Raw genomic sequence first — 19,278 nt, forward strand, 5'->3', positions numbered from 1 at the left:
AGACCTTTACAGAAGATTAGTAATCCTGGGTGAAGCTCGGTTCTGCCAGACAAAACCTTCCTAGGCTACTCTGAAACAGGAGAACAATTTCCTTTGGCAACTCTTCATCACAGACTTCACCAGATTCTGCACCAAATGCCAGACTTGTTTCTTATACCTTGCCTTCTCTGACACAGAAGGTGACACACATCTGCATGTATTTTTAAAATCAAACAAAAATTGTGCCAAAGCAAACAGAAAACCCTCCCCTGAACATGCTTATCCCACTTAGGAGAAAACAACCAACCCATGATAGTCTGTGTTACACACTGCCACTGCTGGGAGTAATTCCAGATACCCACACGCAGTCACCATGTCATGCAGAGAGCAGAACTAGATTTAAGAAAATTATGCAAGTGCTGGTAATAATATAGCTGTATCAGTATGAACTGCAGGATAACTAATGCGCCCTACTGAAGAATAGTGTTTGCAGCATAAGAATTTACACGGCACAAGAACTTACACAGAACAGAAACGCTTTGTCTTGGTATTTGTGTAACAGCACGATACAGACTGCCCAGTTATTTAAACACCTTTGGATTGTTCCACAGGAGGAATGGCAAACATACACACAAACACTCCAGTCTAAATGATAATACTCCCAAAACTCCCCATTGGACTTTACTCTTTCTATTTTCCAGACTGCAATGGCAGGACCGCAGAGCACAGCAGCAGAACTTCCAGATCAGGGTCTAAGAAGTTCCCTTCCTCAGTGGTCTTGTGATTCGAGATGCACACAGAACACAGCACTTTGAAGTGAGTCTTTTAATTTTTTAAGAAGGAATTCTTTATTCACAGACTGTGCAATAACTTCTTCCAAACTACATGCAAAAATAAACCCCAAAATTCTAATGAAGATACAGGGCGGAGGGCGGTAGGGGGAAGGCGGAAAGCAGCACAGCAGTGTTCCAAGAGAATACATAATTCACAAGTTTAAAATTCAAGCACTCATTCCTATGCCTGGAGCTCTCTTAAAATATTAACAATCAAATCTCTTCGGTAAGTGTACGGGGTATACTTTATTCTGAACCAGTACCTTGGGAAAAGGTTACCACTCGGGGCATACATTTTTATCCCTTCTTTGCCCATCAGACCACGAAGAATCCTGTTGCGGGACAGGATTTTGTCATAAAATTCAACCCCACCTCTGGCATAGTCTTTGGAAACAGTAGCTGCCTTTCTGTCAGCCTTGCAGTCTAGGTGATAGGTCACGGCGTCATAAGAAATGTAATAGCACAGTAGCCCACCAGTGGCAGTTACGAGGTTACAGATGGTGCGAAGTATTACGGGGCCAGGAGATAAACCCAGAAGTAGCTTTATAACTCTCCCACAGATAAATGTACCAGCTAAGCAAGTTGGAGCCACAACTGCACTTACCAAAGGGCTGCTGCTCTGCAAATACATAAGTTCTCTGGCAATGGCAAACTTCTGAGCTCCAAGTGAAAATGTCAGAGCTTCCTTCAAAGCAACACCTTCATTGCTCTCCCAGTCTACTTTCTTGCCATTGATCACAACAACATGGTTGACTATTCCTTTTTTATCCTCAATTGTGCTATCAAAGTTAGGCGGGATGCCCACCAAAGAGCCTGCAGGCAGCCAGGGGATACCAGCACTCACAGGGTGGAAGCCAGAAGCTGCAAAGGCTCGATAGGACTCGGTGGACTTCACAGCAGTATCCTGAAGGACATCCTGAAAGACACCACAGAGCCTCTGTGAAAGCTCAGCTGGCTGCCCCTCTGACCAGCACTCGTGCAACAGTTTGAATGTCTGCTCAGGAAACACATGATAGGAAAGGTTAGCGCCAAACAGTCCCACGCAAGAAACAGCCAACAAAGTGATCTTGCGCTTCTTCAACCACACAGATGCCTTCTGCAGGAACCGCACTGCCATAGTCAAATCCTAACCTGTTTATAACACAAAATCATGAATTAAAGTGTGCATAAGTGGGTCTCTCATATCCGTAGCATTTAAAAAAAAATACAAAAAAGCAAAAACACATGAGAAGAAGCAAAGCACAATAACCAAAGAAACATTCACTCTTTAACAAAACACCTTAACAGAGGAAAGGATACTCATTAATTTTGGGGCCTTGGAACATAAGATGCTTGATACAAAGAATTAACTTCACCCTCTCCTCCAGTAAATCAATTTATTGCAATAAAGACCATAAGCCACCATACTGCCTCCTTTCCCCAGCAATCAATATGCAATTCTGTATTTACTGAGCACAGCCCTTGCCAGCACAATCCTACCGTTGCATTCCATTGGACATAGACCACATATATTAAGGCCAGAAAGAGCCAATACTTAGATTAATCTATGCTGACCTCCTCTACAGCTCCAATATTTTTAATCAGTAAACAATACTAAATTCAGTAACTTAAGCTTGACTACAGCTTTCAAAACAGAATCTCATTTTGATTTGAAAATTTCAGGAGACAGAATTTTCCTTTAGAGTTTGTTCTAATGGATAGTCAACCTCAGATTTCTAAAAAAAATAAAAGTACAGTATGTATTTTTTTCTTCTTTTTTTTTTTTCCCCTGGATTTCAACTTCCAGGCAGTGGTTCTAGCTTACTCAGCAAAAAGCAGCTGGTTTTTTTCAGAAAGCAGCATGCTTTCACTGACTACTTTTAAAATTTTGTCTCTGAAATAAATTCTCTAACAAATAATACATGCAGATCCAGAACAGAAACTGGAACAGAAATAGTTTCAGGGCAGACAACTATGCTGTAACTCTTTAAATAACCAGATAAACTTTAAAACTTTCAAACTCGCCAAGTCCTTCAATTCAGGAATCCTGCTTCCCTTGGGGAGTATCAGTTCTTTTTATGGTCCAAGCCATGTGATGTGCTCTGCCCAGGAAAACTCCAATCTCTTAAAAAAATTCCATTGGCTACAGAATTCAACCCTAAAATGATGCTACCATAAAGATATAAAAGTGACTTAGGCACTTAAACCCAAAAGTCATCAGTGAGAAAGGGATGCCCCTGTTCTCATTTGATCTTGTGATGTCCCTTCTCTCAGGGTTTTAACACATGAGCTTCAGAGAATCTTGTTGCAGCTGTTGAAGACATTAGTATTTCCAGCTGTCCTTACAGGAAGCTGAGGTGGCAGAAGGAAATCATGCTTTGATACAACAACCAAGGGCTTAGTGTAGAGTACCATCAAAGGTGGGTTTCAGCTATGCTGCTGGGCTTTGTACAACAGCAGCTGAAACACAGACATATGTTCTCTTCTTCCACTCACGCTGAACAAGAACCTCCCACAGAGGGGTAGAGCGGACAACTGGGGGCTGTAACAATCATGAAACAGCACTGCATGACATGCCAGGTTACACTAGTCATGATCAACAGCAAATGAGCAGTAACCACAGGGAAACAAAAAGGGATTAAATTAAAGGCGGTGTTTTAATGATATGTTATTACTACTCCTTCCTATGAAGCTCTTTCAGACTGCAAATTCACCAGGCGAAGAATAACCTTGTTTAATGTTTATACTGCACTGAACACACACTGAGTGCTTAATAAAAACAATGATGCATGCGAGTACACAACAATTTAATATGTATTTCTTAGTTTAATAAGTGGTGGTATTCTTACATTCTGCTGAAGACTGGAGGTGGTGATTTGCATGACAAAATTATTTAAGAAAAACACACTAAAGGGCCAAGAGCTTGGATGAAACCCAATTTCAGGAAAAAACCTCCTTGATAATGGAGCTAAACCCCAGAAAACAGTAATACTAACCCCAAATTATCTCTTTGGCGTTAATGACCTCTTGGCAAATCTGGTAGTCTAGATCTGAATGAAAAGGTCATGGTGTTGACAGGGTGTGGGGGGGTGTGTGTGGCTGCCCTACTAAGGGGATGACTGTATGAAGACTACCACTTGATCCACACATGCAGCTCAGCCAAGGACTTCCCAAGTTTCTCCCACGCATGTTAGAGAACGTCCTCTCATTTGGGCTGGCTAACAGATCTTTTTAAGATTAGCAGCACTGCAAGGATAAAGTCCCCCTCTCCTGGTCAGCGCCTCGGGATGCCGGGAAGCACACCTGGACAGGCTGGCAGCCCAGGGTGAACCACAGGAAAGCTGGGCAGGAAGCGCTGTGCTTATCTATATGCTTCTCCTAACCAGCCGTAACGGCAGGATATACCTCAGTGCATTAACACTAACCTTTTTCCTGCTCCAGTCATAAAAACTGTAACAGCGGCTAAGTATTTTTAGAATTTTTTTAATTGAATTAGCCGCTCTGCAGGCATGGTTTCAAACGTGTGCGGGCAGACCCCCGGCAGCCCAGGCCATGTTCTTGCCTGGATTGCACCTGCCAGTCCCACCACGCGCCTCACGCAAGGACAAGCAGGAAGGGCCACGGAGCATTCGCTGTCTCACGACAGTAAATACTCACAAAGATAAAAGGAAAATCACCCTGGACACTTTATAGCATCCCTGCTTTCAGACCTTCCCCGAGGGCCAGTGCAGACTCCCAGCTCCTGCAGAAGACCCCACTGCAGCCCTACCTGCATATGGCACCTTTATTTTTATTCGTCAACTTTAGGCCATTTATGTATAAGGCAGGCAATGTTACACGGACCATACCCTACAGGCTTGAGCACTTAGTTGCTCCCCACAAAGCCACAGCAAGGCATGTAAGGTGGTCTCCCCATACACTGACATCGTCTGGATCTCTGGGGTGTCACAGGCTCGTAACTGCACTTCAGCCTGCGAATTTTAACAGCTAAAGTTCAAACTGGGCACGCCTAAGAGATAATTTATCTTTGTTTTTAATTACACACAGCCGAGGGGAAAGCTCAGCTTAAAACAGTATCAGTCTGGCAAAGACTGCAGGGCTCGGGGTTTCAAGGCTCACTTTTCGAAAAATAAAATATTTTTTTAAAAAAGTGTGTGGGGGGGTGGGCCCGCACTGCCTGTACGCGAGGGGCAGGCGAGGCCCTGGCCGGCCCCGGGCCCAGGCCCCGGCCCAGGCCCCGGCCGGGGGGAGGGGGCGATCCGCGTCCCTCCCGTTGCTGCCGGCGCTGGGGGCCGGTCGCGAGGCGCCCCCCGCCTCAGGCCTCCCCGCCCCGCGCCCGCACCTACCGAGGCTCCCGCGGCGGCCGAGGCGGGGCTCCGGCGGGGCGGCCACCTCCCCGCTGCCGTACGGCGGGCGGAAGGGGCGGGCGGCAGCGCCGTGGCAGGGCTGCCCCAGCACGGGCATCCGGGGCTGGCGCGCTCCCAGGAATTTGAAGCCCCGTGGGTGGGCGGCGGCGGCAGCGGCAGAGCTGCCCCTCGGGGGCGGCCGCCCCTGCGGCCGGGGAGCAGGGGCCAGGGGCCAGGCCAGCGCTGGCTGGGACACCCCGGGCGGCAACTGCGGCCGGGGTGTGTGTGTGTGCGGTGGCTGGTTTTCCCCCCGAGTCATAAATTCATGCAGGGTTGTTGTGTTTCATGTTGCAGCTCCCTGTGTTTTTCCTGCAAAATACTTCCCGTAGGTATTTCCAACACAGCCCTTCCAACGCAGTGCAGCCACGCGTTCTGGGATGGCCGTGCCATAAGCTAATGGCCATCAAGTACCATTTGTTTTCTATGTGCTATCCCTAACAGGAAAATAACACATGCAGGGATTTTTACTCGTTTTCAGGTTACAATTTGCTCAAAGCAGGAGATGGCTGCTGTAGTGTCTCAGTAATCCTGCGTGGATCTGTTCTGAGGCAGCCCTGGGGAGGCCTGCCATCCCTCGGCAGACCCTTCAGTAAGCGCTGGCTGCTGAGGGCACAGCTCCAGTAAGCCCAGCCTTGCCCTGGGTTCTACAGTCCGTGCAAAACAAGGACGCGGAATAGCTTTTGGCCAGCTTGGGATTTCGTTTGGGTGGTGGATAGTGGAAGATTGGGTTTGCCTCGTCTGTAGGAAAGGTATCCATGGGTGCTGTGATTGCTGTTTTAACATGTCCCTTCAGGCCATCGTGAGGTAACCATTCAGTTGTGAGGTAACTGTTTTCACAATCCAAATGGAAATAATGCTTTGTAGCGGGTTAAGAGACAGCAGAACAGAAATAAAAGAAATCCATGGTTATTATCTACTTAGAATAATTTCAACAGGCCTTCTTTTCTTTGTAGCAGCCCCCGACTGAGGCATTTCTTGCCAGTAGAGGTTCAGCTGCTAGATCTTTTGGCCTGAGATTTGCTCTCACATAAAAGGGTTGAGATTGTAAACCAAAGGGTTAGGAGTTTCCATTCAAATTCAGGTCTTCCTCCAGGACTTAGGTGAAAGTATCCAAATGAAGGTGTTTGTCCTATCTTTTTCCTACTAGATGATCTCCTGCATTTTAGAAATGCTAGTGCTAAACAGGCCTGACTAGGCCTAGCCAGCATCCCTCCTTGTTGTGAACAGCAACTGTTAATGACAGCCTTGGTTTTAACTCCCAATAAACAAACTGCTAATTACTAAGAAAACACGTTCGTTCATGAGAGGGTACGGTTCTACCCTTCAGTTACGGTTTTCTGCAATACGGCAAGGCAGATGAATGGTTCGCTGGCACCCAAGGGGAGAAGTCAGAGGAAAGATTCCGCCTTCCTCACCTCTGTCTCCCTCTGAACCACTTTTTGCCAGATCTGGCATCTATCAGACCCTCTTGTGCACTGCTTTTAACGCACTAGCAGCAGAAACATAGTAATGGGGGAAAAGGGATCATTTTCTACCAGGTTAGCGAGCTGAACTGGATCATTGAAAAGTCTGAAAAGTGCCAGGGCTGTAAAAAGGTGGGAGGCAGCCAGAAAAAAAGGAGACAAGAGCTTCACCTCCCCCTTTATATCAGCAGAGAGCTGTTATAGCCATGGGTCTGTGGCCTCAGCATGTAGCTTCATCATCTACCAAAACTTATAATTTGTAAATTTGCATTGAAATTCATACTTCATGCAGATGTATGAAGAATAAGTGCATGCAGGCGATGATGGGCAGCTGGAGACCAGATTTCTCACTAACCGCAACACACAGTGGGATGATGGATTTGGAAAGCCTGAGAGTCACTAAGACTTATTTATCCTACCGGTGAATGTGGAGGGGAGGGTTGGATGGGTTTGCACAGTGTGAGTTTCTAAAAGATGCTTTTGCCTCCTGTATCAGCTGTCTAGAATCCGATGGTTTATTACACAAAAACTCAAGAGGCTGGCACAGCATTGCATTTGCACTATGGTTTCTCTTAAGAGCTTTATAATAAATATGATTGTGAAAAGTGGAGACCCCAACTTTACTAATGTAACTTTACCATGTTGGTATGATTCTGGTTTCAAGAAGCAGCTGTTAGAGCAAGGAAGGTGAAAGAAGATTGAAGTGCAACCTATTTCTGTTGCGTAAGCACATCGTTATTGTCAGGGATCCAGTGATATAGATCACTTTTAAATTAGCCTGCTAGGTGGTGCTATAGGACATGCTCTAAGTTACTCATTCAAAATTACATTACAGTTTTATTTTACCAGAAGACATATAGCTGCCTACCATCACCTGCCGCTCTAACTTACAATTTTATATATAAAGTCTTGTTGCATTAGCAAAAAGTTGAGTCTTAAGTACAGAACTGAAAGTCATGGACTTCTCTTAATGATTTCTCTGGTCCCACAGCCTGTTTTCCTTATGTGATCTCCAAAGTAAATGTGGTCAGTCAGTGAGTGTCCAGCAGTCTGAGATATATACATTTCTTCCCCCAACCTCTTCTTCCTCTATGGAGTCCATTTATCTGCCCTTTTATGCAGGTTTTGGTGTAATCCAGCCTCCAGACATAAGCTCTGTTGGAGGGTAGCATGAAGTATGAAGCATAAACTGGCCCAAGTTTACACAATATTACATGTGCCAAACATTTCTTCATGTAGTTCTTGCAGGCATCAGATGGAAGAGATGCTGCAGGATTCTGTGACTAAAATGTACTGTGTCAGTCTATGATCATAGAGTAACATTGATAGCAGGAAGAGAGAAATTATAGTCTGCAGGATAAGGATCGTCAGCTAATTGTCTGCGGAAGCAATAATGAAAAACAAGGGACTGGACAGTGTAGATATCAGGGATTTCTACAAGAGCGTTTGTCAAATTAAAGATGTTGTCCGTAGGTGGCTTCCTTACCCAGTGTGCAGCACCAATTCACAAATGTGTTTGAGGTATTTCTATTCTTTTATTGTAGTGTGCACAAGTAGGGAGCTAGGTGGTCACCCACAAATGCCCAGCTCACCAATTGTCAAACTTTACACTATTTATACAGTTCAGCAAGCAAAGACATCAGCCTTCACTGGTTACAAATTACAGAATTCCTTCATTACTTAATACTCGGTTTCCTATTTGTGAAGCAATTCTCTCGCTTCTCATGTTAATTAGTTTGCATGCTCAGTCTCGACTTCTTTTGGGGTCTGGGGGGTTTCTCGAGTTTGTGGTCAATGGGTTGGTGGTCACAGTCTCTTCCTGCTGGAATTACCTTTCCTTTAGTTTTTGCTGAGCTCATTCCTTATGGTGAACTTCCAATCAGCTCATCTGTCTTCTGGGAGTGCTTCCTTTTGAAGTTACTCTTTTAGACAAAGGATTTACTGGTGCTTAATGAAGCAGGACATACAGAAATATTTGTATCTTGAATTAACCATTAACAACTCATTTGCTTCAATTGTCTTAAAGTCAGACTTCTAATAATATATTTGATTTTATTAATCATTCCCATTTTAATTCAAAGGCTTCAGGACAGAGAAGTTTGATGAGTAACAGAGGAAATGTTAGCCTACAAAAAGATTCTGAAGTGAAGTGTATTGACAGATCTGGGGAAGATCTTGTTGTGAAGGAAGGGCATGACGTGCCCCCCTGTTTTTGGTGCTGCTACCTGGACGGCTTTTCAATGTTGCTGAGCATAGTGCTTCAGTAATGAGTGGCAAGTGCATGGAAGGGCAGTACAAGGCTCTTCAGCAAAACGTGTACCTAGAAAGTACCTGTGTTTAGGTGACTTACAATGACCTGTGCTGGAAGTACTTCCAACTCAGCAGAAGGCGGCAGACAATGCACTGAAAACTGACATAGTAAGTGACCATTAAGGTTCTCGACAGGTGTCAAAAGGTCCAGCCTGTTCATGCTTAAATGGTCATCTTACTGCACTGAAGGGGAAAAAAAGCTGGTGGCAAAATGCTTTGCCAGCCTGCCACTCTGAGCAATTTGCACATCTCCATATTGCAGCTAATAGCAAAGTGGGATTGAAGTGTACACAGCATTGAGCAAAAGCATGAAGGTGTAGCTGTTGAGATTTCAGCAATTTCAGTTGCTGAAAAAGGGACAATATTGGACAATATTGATAATATTTCCTTGCATGTCCCGTTTCCACTGCTTTTGTTATAGTTTCATCTTGGAACATTCTTGTCACCCAGCTGATGTGGGATATTACTGCAATTTTCCCCCTCTACTCTAGGAATTTGCTATGGGCTCAGATAGCACAGGTTAGAATCCACATTTTCCCTTGCGTTTAAGGTTTGGCTGGAATGCCAAAAGCTATTCAGTCTTATGCTGATAATCAAAGCCATGTGAAAAAAGTAGTAGTATAAAAAAGTTTCCTGTCGCCTTGTTAAGCCTTTTCTGTAGAAAAAGGTGATCTATTCCCAACTATTTATCTTATTCTTGGGACACGCATATGTTCTTAAAGATAAATACATACCTTGTGCTGCCCTCTCAAGAGGGGTGACATATGGACAAGCATAATAAAGGATGAGCATTCAGAAACACAGCTGTTGGAATAGAATAGGGGATTCCATTTCTGGTCTCAAACCAAACCTTCAGACCCCACTGTTCAAGAAGGAGCAAAAAGATGGCCAATTGTGTTGTTGGGATTGGCAGGTATATAGATCAAAGCCATCAAAGTAGAACAAAGTCTTTAGAGGAGCTGGGAAGAGATTTTCTTCCCAGTGTACCATAGCTCATAATTGGTCCGGGATCAAAAGCTAGTGTTTTAGAAGGCAGCAAAGAGGCTGTGAGGCATTTAGCTGGCTACATGACTGTAGGACAGACTTCTGTTTCCATGCAAACACCCTTGGCATTACATTTTGAAGTTTTCCTCTGCTGGTTCAGATCTGCCTAAAACTCAGGCAGGTTCTTTGTGGTGGCAGACATGGGAAAGGGCAAACATGCAGGTGATCACGTTTTAATCGCTTTGCTACTGCTTTTTCAAATCCTGGGACTAATTGTACAAGCTCTCTTAGCTCTAGCTGGATGCCCCAAAAGTTGATGATAAAGATTAAGCATCTGTGCAGTAAAAGAGAAAATCCTTCTCTGAATCAGGACTCCTGAAGTATAATAATAAAAAAATCCTTGATCTGAATGTACTTTGCAGTCTCTGCTGAGGCTAACAGACACATATGCAGGTTAACATGGATGCTCATGGAAAATCTGGATACCTGCAGCAAAGACCTGAGAAGCCAAACCACTTAGAGATTCTGGGCAAATCAATTCATGCTGAACTCTGTGGTCCTGCAAGTATTCTACTACTATTTAATACTGCTTTGGGTCTATGCACATTGTGCAGACAGACCCTATACCATGTTGCATTTTAAATTGCTTTGGGTCTAGTTGTACTAGTAATGTCACTGTGATGCCATTTGGTAAAATCAGAGCAAAACTCACAAATGTTAAGTTCATTGTCTAGCCTGGAATTTCTTGCCAGTGCATATAAGCTAAACTTGTAACCAGGACAATTGCGCATTGTCTATAACTAACATAGTCGTTATTTTCAAAAGCTCTGGTCCTGCAATTAGCTAGCTGTAGTGAAAGAAAGGTAGCTATAATGAATTAAGATGTCACATGTCTTCATAATGCAGCTGATTAGCACCATTTTCCTTCAGAATTGGAAGCAGCATGTCTTGGGCAGGGGAGGATGCCAATTCTTAGAGGCAGTGCTATAATATTTAACAGATTTGATCGTATTATCTAACTTTGGTAATATTTAAAATTCCTGATCTCCTTACTGCAAAGGTAATGATATTTGACAAGCAGAAATTGGGGCTGGTTCACTGAGTCAATCAGCCTAGGTGGTCACTGGGCTCTGCTCCACAGTGGGAGCAGTTCGCAAACACTATGACCTTCCAAGACTCACTGCAGCTAAGGACGTATTTTCCTATCTCATTAAGAGCTGTGGAAGGTACAAACCAAACATAGGCTGTTCTGGCAGGAGAGCGTCAGGGAACAGAAACTGTGGACTAGGTCTGTTTTGTGTTGTGGAACAAAAGTTTAAAATGTTTATAATTCTGGTCTGGAGGTAGATTTGTTCCTGGCTTTTTCTGGCATAACTGGGAGACAGAAAGCAATTGCATTCAGAGGATTGCTCTTTGGTGGAAATACCACAGAGAGGATTGTTATTAAATATTCCATGTTATGCATAGCTAGAATGGTACATGGAACATGACAACATAAAGATCTAAGAGTGTATCTATGAATCAGAAATGCTGGCTGTAACATATACAGTGTTTTGGCGTAAGCACAAAGTAGATATGGATGCAATGCCCAAAGAAACGGAACGATGTGTTTTGCTTAAGAAAAGCAGAATGGTGGTATGGTTGAATACTGGAGATGAAATGCAATTAATTTCTTCCATTTGTTCTTAACAGAGCATGACTTTGTACACCAGATCTAGTACATGTCAGCTTCTCTGGTAATGAACCTGGAAAATACAAAGACAGTATCTAAAACAATCAGGTGGGCATCTATTTGGTTTGCTGGTCTTTTCATGCAGTCAGACTGATTTCTCAATAAACTTGACAACATCACAGCAAAAACTCCCAAGGAGGTGGGCACTGTTACCTGCTAAAGCTACATTTCAGAAATAAACCATGGTTGTTAAACATAGAATCTGTTGGCATGTACAGAATTATTCAGAAATGAAAGTGTATGGTTGATATCTTCATAGCCTCAGTGAAGCATATGCCCAAGTCTGGGGTCCTTTAGTGGTGCAGAGTGTGTAAGGAGGTGCAAGGATGTGTCTCCTGCCTTAGTAGTTTCAATTCTAATGATCAGATTATGCCAGCTGAGACTGGGCAAAGGAAGTCAAATCAGGAATGCCATAATAATCTCATTGACAATTCTTTATTTCATGCATTTGAAGCCTATGAAGGAGAACATTCTCCTGACACAAGCACAGGGCACAGATTCCACCCTGCCTCAGGTCAGCTGAAAAGACACCCCAGTTCTAGGGGAAAGTTATCAATAGAAATAACTGGATTAAATGAAGAGGAAATGCAAGTTGAATGTTAAAGTGAGATCTATTTGGAACGTATTGAATTAATAGAAACCTAATCAGTTTAAGACTTGCCTTATTCAGTGTTACAACCAAAGCTTAGATCCACATCTGTACTGTCTAGGGAAGGAAGACTCATGCTGATAATAACAGTGAAAGATACATTCCATTAATGCAGAAATAATTTTCTATCGCCACTGGAAATCCACCATTTTCTTTGTTTCCCTACTGAGTGCCAGTTTGCCCAGTGCTTTTGCTGGAGACTTCCAGTCCCAGCCTGTGGAGTTTCTAATTTAAAAATAAAATCTACCTAGCTACTTTTTTTTCTTCCACTCTCGAAGTGGCATCTAATTTTTTCTTAGTCAGAAACTCATAGTTAAAATACTTAAGAAAAGGTCATAATGAGAAGACAGGATCATCTGTAGCTGTAACCCACAGCATTTTTTCTTGGACAGCATGTTTAACTGGGGAAAAATACCAGCTTCTGTGTGGGAGCTGATCAAGTCTTACAAGGAGTGTGTGAAACATAGAGCAGCCACAGTAAACCAAAGCTGTTTTCTATAAGCCAATTGCTCTGCCAAACCAGGTGAAATATATCTGCTTTGACACTGTGGTATGTGTCTGTGTGTAGGAGGGGAGGAGTCTGATCCCATACTGCCTTCTTAGGGAAAAGCATAAGATGTTCAGCCACTGAATAGTCTGTTTTTCTATTGCAGGAGTCACTTAAAGATCTTGCAGTAAGAAACATTATTGAGCTGTTCTTCAGGCTGCACAGACCTCTGAAACTGGAATTCTTGTAGCTTTAAATATGACCAGATAAATTTGTGTGTGCTGTATCTTGCAATGAAGTTTTGAAGAGATCCCCTCACAGCTAGAAGCCTAAAGAAAACAGTACCATCTATGGAGACTCATTCCTGTTTAAGCAATGAATTTGATCAGGAACAGACAGGTTTGTTTACATAGTTTACTAGCATGTCTTTATTTAAGTACTAGCTTTCCAGGTCAATAGCTTTTTCAGGTGTCATGTTTTAATCCCAGCCAGCAACTAAGTACCACACAGCCATTTGCTTATCCTCATCCCTGCAGTGAGACCAGGAGGAAAATTGGAAAAAAAGGTAAAACCTGTGGGTTGAGTTAAGAGCAGTTCAATAATTGAAATAAATTAAAATATGCTACTACTACCACTACTGAAAAGGGAGATAAAAAAAGAGAAAGAGAAACAAAAGTCAAGGACACACACACCCCACACCCCCCAATAACAAACCAAAACCAAGTGATGCACAGCACAATTACTCATCACCTGCTGACTATGCCCAGCCAGCCCCCAAACAGCCATCTTCCCCCCCAGCCAGCTCCTCCAATTTATGTACTCAGCATGACATTCTGTGGTATGGAACATCCCTTTGGCCAGTTAGGGTCAGCTGTCCTGACTGTATCCCCTCCCACCTTCTTGTGCCTCCCAGCCTTCTCGCTGGCAGGGCATGAGAAGCTGAAAAGTCCTTGACTTAGTAGAAACACTACTTAGCAACAACTAAAAACATCAGTGTGTTATCAACATTATTCTCACACTAAATCCAAAACACAGCACTGTACCAGCTACTAGGATGAAAATTAACTCTATCCTAGCAGAAACTAGGACATCAGGATAGTTGCTAAAATGAAATCTGTATAACACAATATCAGGTTATTTTATATATCTACTGCTGCTCCAAATACGTGTTGCTGGTGATGTCTGATGAAGTTTACGCTATGTACAGTTTCCTTGAGCTGGCTTGAAGCATAAGCGTTCTATCTGCAAAGGTAAACTCTAAGGAAAGACACTGTGGGTAACTTTCAAAATAAGCATCGAAGACCTACACAGCTGATGCAGTATCCAAAGATCCAGTTGCCACCTACAGTCGCTCCAGAACAGATTTGTATGTTGTCCCCTAAGAGCTGCTTAAAACTGCAATCATACTCCAGGTCTAAATACTAAAAGTGAAATACCACAGCTTCAGTATCACTGGAAATTATAAAGCATGATCATAGTATAAACAATAACACTTCTGGATTCTTCCATATCCACTGAATAACTCTACATGAGAAGAAACTTGTGTGAAATCCCTGAGACAAACTTCAAGCCAACCAGTATCCTACGAAGGGGAACTTATGTTGGTTTACAGAAAACAGTTTTGTTTCAGAGGCTATTGTTTGTCTCCTGGGCTCCTCAAGAGGGTGTTACATCCTTTTCAAGTCTCCTCACAAGATATTAATTGAATCCAAAATAGAAACTTCCTTTTCCCCAATTAAAGGTATTCTCCAAGGAAAAAATAAAAACAAGGGGCTGAGAAGGTCTGTGGACTGTGGTAGGGATAGCGTGCTTCGTGCAGATGAACAAGTGTGAAGTACTATGACAAAGAATATGCAAGGCAGGAACATTGCAATTGTTAGACCCTGCCTGCAAAGGCCTATTATCACAGCAGTTTGCATTTGTGTATCACGAATCACAAGAGAAGATAGAGGGATAACACTTCAGAAGACTGTGAAACTGATAATCCACCTTCTGAAACAGAAATTGTTGAATACCAAGAATGGTTTGCATTCATCAGAAGTAATCTTCCTACTAATCTGGAGTTGATAACAGTGACTGATCTCACATGTTACATCTGGAGAATCACACAGACTGGAGCCAACAAACTGGAGAGTCAATCAAAAAGCTGGAAGCTGCATTTGGAGGGGCAGTCCGTGTTATTCATAAGGACAAAGGAAAACTTATCATATATTATTACAACTACTTACTGGTTAGCTTGCCATAAATAATTTAGTACTAAAAGGCAAAGTTGAGAGCAGCCATATCAAGTGCAACAGACATCCATGTGATCTTCAGAGGGCAACTTCACAGATGAGTAAAGACATCTAAGAACCAGGTGAGAATGAGTCATGGTGTCCTCAGCTCAGAAACAGAATAAAGTTTTAATAAATATTTCTGCCACATGATTTCTTTGTACAAAGTTAACAGGAGAAGGGTTTAAGCTTAGGAAAACTTACAGAACAGCATTGTAACCAGCAAGAGCTGATGTTTGTTTACAGATCACTTTGATATTCTGATTTGCTGCACACAGATGTCAATATTTCATCGACTGAAGAGTTACAGGACAGGATGACTGTTACTAAGTACACTTGCATACCTTTCAGTTACTTATTGATGCTTAATGCAAATGAGCAGCTAGAATGAACAGTTTACATGGGAACACACATACAGACAGAAACTGTAGCCCAGGGATAAAGATAAAATCAAAGCCTGTTTGTGTTCCAAGCCTATCCATGGTAATATGAGATCAGCAGCAGTAAGAAAAACTTCATTTGCACAAAGCCTAGCAAAATAGAAAAAATCTAAACATACAATTTCTTCTGCGTGTTTTCCCTTTCTTCCAAAACAGACACTTGACTTACCAGCAAATGTTCCCTCTCTCTATTAAATCTCCCCTGAATTAATTGATTCCTCTCATGATCCAAGCCACCTCAGTCTTGTTTCCTTTCTAACCCGCATATTTGATAAACATTAAGGACCATTTCTAAGGATGTGGTCAGTGGCTAGTTAGTCATTTCACACAAAAATCAAGATCTCAATTGTGTGTTTACTATTATTAGTGTAGGGGAAAGAATCTAATAAAACCTCTGAACCTAAACACCCTGTTCCGTTAATAACAGCCACAAGTCTAATGTAGTCCTGGCCTATGTCCTTCCCAGTGCCTGAAAGGTTCAACCTGGTCCTTTTGTCTTTTCTTTGCTTCTATTGTTGACACTGTATTTCTTGCTTTATTCTGTAAAGCTGTCTATGATGAAAAATGTAGGCAATGTACAATCTGAAATAAAGGTGCTTATTGCACAGAGGATGCCAAAATTAACAGTGCTAAATTTTAATGAGGAAATGCTTGATTTCTGTTCCACTGGGATTGCAGGGAGTAAGTTAATACACATGAAAACAGGAAAAAAAAAGCCCAAATAGAGCAACCAACTTTGTCTGTGTAGGAGTTCATCCATTTAAGTGGCTGTAACAAAATCTGGCTGCACTGGACAAAACCCCAAGCTTTCTGTTTTTCAGAGACTACATGCCTCAGATGTAACAACCTGCATTCCCAAGTTATTGTAGGTCCAGGCAAGGAATATCAGAAGAGGATTGTGAGGAGAATGCTTGAATGCTTGCTGCTTTCAGGTCATTTTAGAATCAATCTGTCTGAGCAAATCATGCCAGACTGACAACACAGGCTGAGCACTCATGCCACTGTCTTCACCCTGCCAAAGTACCTCAGGAGTGACCTGGAGAGCGTCTTTCTCCAGATTGAAAATCTGTGCTGAGCCTCTGCTCTCCACAAATACTGTTTACCATCTAGTTGCAAGACTTGTTTTGATTACATATGCTAGCAGTCAGGCTGTGACTAAATAGCTATTGGCAAAGGTATTGAACTAAAAGAAATACAAACTTTCATTTGGACTCCAGTGAGCTCTGGATCAAGCATAAAAAGTAATAGAAGCTCTGAAGCAAATAAGGCAAAACTTCAAGTTTCCCACCTTGTCTAGTCTCTTGTAATCAGAGGTGATGATCAGGATTGTTCAGCTGTTAGATGCTATCAAGTGCTATCTCAAACCAAGGTAATTAAAAGAGATCTTTTGAAAAATAGCAGAGAAAAATAAGTGCATTTGTGTGGACATAATCAGCTCTGAATAAACACACAGACCAGTTTCAATTCAAAATCTTTTCCAGGAGATCATTAGGACTGCATGTGTTCTTTAGTTGCTTAAACTTCGTTTTATTCTCCCTTTCTGAGCAGAAGAGTGATTTGTTTAAACTTGTCCAGGTAGAGATACTTTTTTTCCTTTTGAAAAACAGACTGACCTCAGTTACTCCTCATGCTGGTAGCTAGTGACTTTATGCAGCAGCCAGCTGTGTTCAGAGCCCTGAACACCTTTCAGCCAATGTTAGACACAAGGCTCCAAACAGTAGGTGGGCCAAGTAAGATCTGTGTGTATGTGTGTGTGTGTGTGTAGTGGGGGGGAGCATGACAAGGAGTGTGCTTACCTGGTAATTGCATTGTTATGGACAAGAATAGTTTCAAAATTCATCCTGAATTCCTTCTCCATGTCTTCTATTCAGCAGGGAACATCTGCTCAGGGAAATGCCTTATGATGATTTTAAAAGTTTTCCCACTTCAGTCACCCTTTAATGCACACATGCCACCTTGCTCTTCCAACTGATCCATTGGCATTTTACATGTCCCCTGCACAAGTGGCCCCTTCCCAGCAGCACTGGCTGCTGGGCTTTGTACCACACATGCCTGTTTCCATCAGCTTCCAGCCAGCCCTGGGAACCAGCCCTCTGAAAACAGGCAGCAGTTGTAAAAGGTAGTTCCAACCCTCCACCTTTCGGAGGTTTCATATGGTGCTACTAGAAGAGGCACCAGCAGACCAGTTTCCTTGCTAGATTTCCTGGTGCTTTGTGGTCCAGGCAACAGGAAAAAGTATCCCTGCATTTCCCAGTTAGTTGTTAAGAGAAATTTGTCTGCTTGTGCCACGGCTGTTGACTAATGCCTGTAATGAGAAAGCAGGGTGGAGCACAAGCTGACTGAAACCAGCATGGGCTCAGCCCTGTCAGTTCTCCAGGGATGGTTTCATTTTGTCATCTCCAGTGGCAGTTAGTGCCTTATGCACTTACACAGGGGGGGACTTGATTAGTTGTAGTTAAGGAATTTGGAGCAGTCCTGATAATTATTATTCTCAGGAGAAAGGCTTCAGCCTGGTACCAGAGCATCCCCTGTGGGCAGGGACACCTTCCACTAGACCAGGTTGCTCAAAGCGCCATCCAGCCTGGCCTTGAACACTGCCAGGGATGGGGCATCCACAGCTCCTCTGGGCAGCCTGTTCCAGTGCCTCAACACCCTCATAATGAAGAATTTCTTCCTTATATCTAATCTCAATCTACCCTCTTTCAGTTTAAAGCCATTATTCCTGAGTAATGATAATGACTCCCAGGAGCACATGCAAAATCAGAAGTATCCCCTCCAAACCATTTGTCATCATCTGTCAGCTAGAGGTATTTTCCATAAAATCTGGAGCGTACTGTACAGAATATTTAGAGAGAACTGGCGTTCTTACTTGGGAGGAGAAGAAGCTTTCTGGTTAGCACAAAGCTTCAGAAAACAGAGGACCGAAACACAGCTGTCTACCCTGATGCCTTCCCACAACAGTCCCTGGAGGAAAGTATCATTTATGAAGCACTGAGCCCGCAAATGAAATGAGCTATGTTGTGCAATCTGTACATTCAAGAATGGGGTCACTTCTTACGTGATACGTGTGACTCCACAGGCTGCTCTTAGAGAAGTGCCACTCCTGGACCAAAATGATTCTCCAGGACCAACCCAATCCATTCTATGATTCTATGATCAGAGAGTTTATTCAAGCTTTAGTAAAGTACTGAAATAGAGCTAGCAGATGCTAAAAATGCCCTCTGGGTTTAAAAGCAAAACATCAACACATTCTGTCTAAACATAATTATACAAATGATTGAAATTAGCTGTATGGGTCATTAACAAGTCAAAAATTACAAAACCTCCTCCCTATGCCATCCTGCTGCTTTGTGTTACAGTATCTTGCTTGCACAGTAAGCCTGCACAGCTGAGAGCAGGTAACATTACCCACTTTAAAGGACCTTTAGTAATTATGAGTAGGGGCAGAGTAAAATCCGGGCAGGAGGCCCCAGTTTTGTCTGTCTGAAGGTGCTGGATGTTTTATGGACAAATTCTGAAGCAGAGCATGCCACGTCCTTTCACAGAGATCACCACACCATGCTATTGTATGTACCCTGTATAACTGAACTTTCCTGGAAAGCCTAATCAGTATTTGGAGAAAGCCCTGGGTACAGTAAGTCCTTCTGTAAACTGTCACCTTGGGAGTTGCTCATGAAACACCGAGGTGCCTACTGACCTTGTAGTGTCAGTCGCCTTAGCTTCTCTGGTGGAGCTACTACCCT

General features: G+C 43.0%; 1 protein-coding gene across 1 annotated transcript; it reads right to left on the bottom strand.

Annotated features, from left to right (window-relative positions):
* Positions 1-785: 785 nt before the first annotated feature.
* Positions 786-5,203, bottom strand: TMEM177 (transmembrane protein 177). Its single transcript, XM_037398351.1, has 2 exons — positions 5,138-5,203; positions 786-1,943 (listed from the first exon to the last, which is right to left on the bottom strand). The coding sequence occupies exon 2, from the start codon at positions 1,927-1,929 to the stop codon at positions 994-996; it is 936 nt and encodes a 311-aa protein (XP_037254248.1). The 5' UTR covers positions 1,930-1,943; positions 5,138-5,203; the 3' UTR covers positions 786-993.
* Positions 5,204-19,278: the final 14,075 nt, after the last annotated feature.

This window comes from Falco rusticolus, chromosome 8, assembly GCF_015220075.1.
Source record: "Falco rusticolus isolate bFalRus1 chromosome 8, bFalRus1.pri, whole genome shotgun sequence".
Lineage (NCBI taxonomy): Eukaryota > Metazoa > Chordata > Aves > Falconiformes > Falconidae > Falco > Falco rusticolus.

Bases quoted from the DNA above. Each gene is read 5' to 3' on its own strand.
- TMEM177 (XM_037398351.1), bottom strand. From the start codon at position 1,929: ATGGCAGTGCGGTTCCTGCAGAAGGCATCTGTGTGGTTGAAGAAGCGC.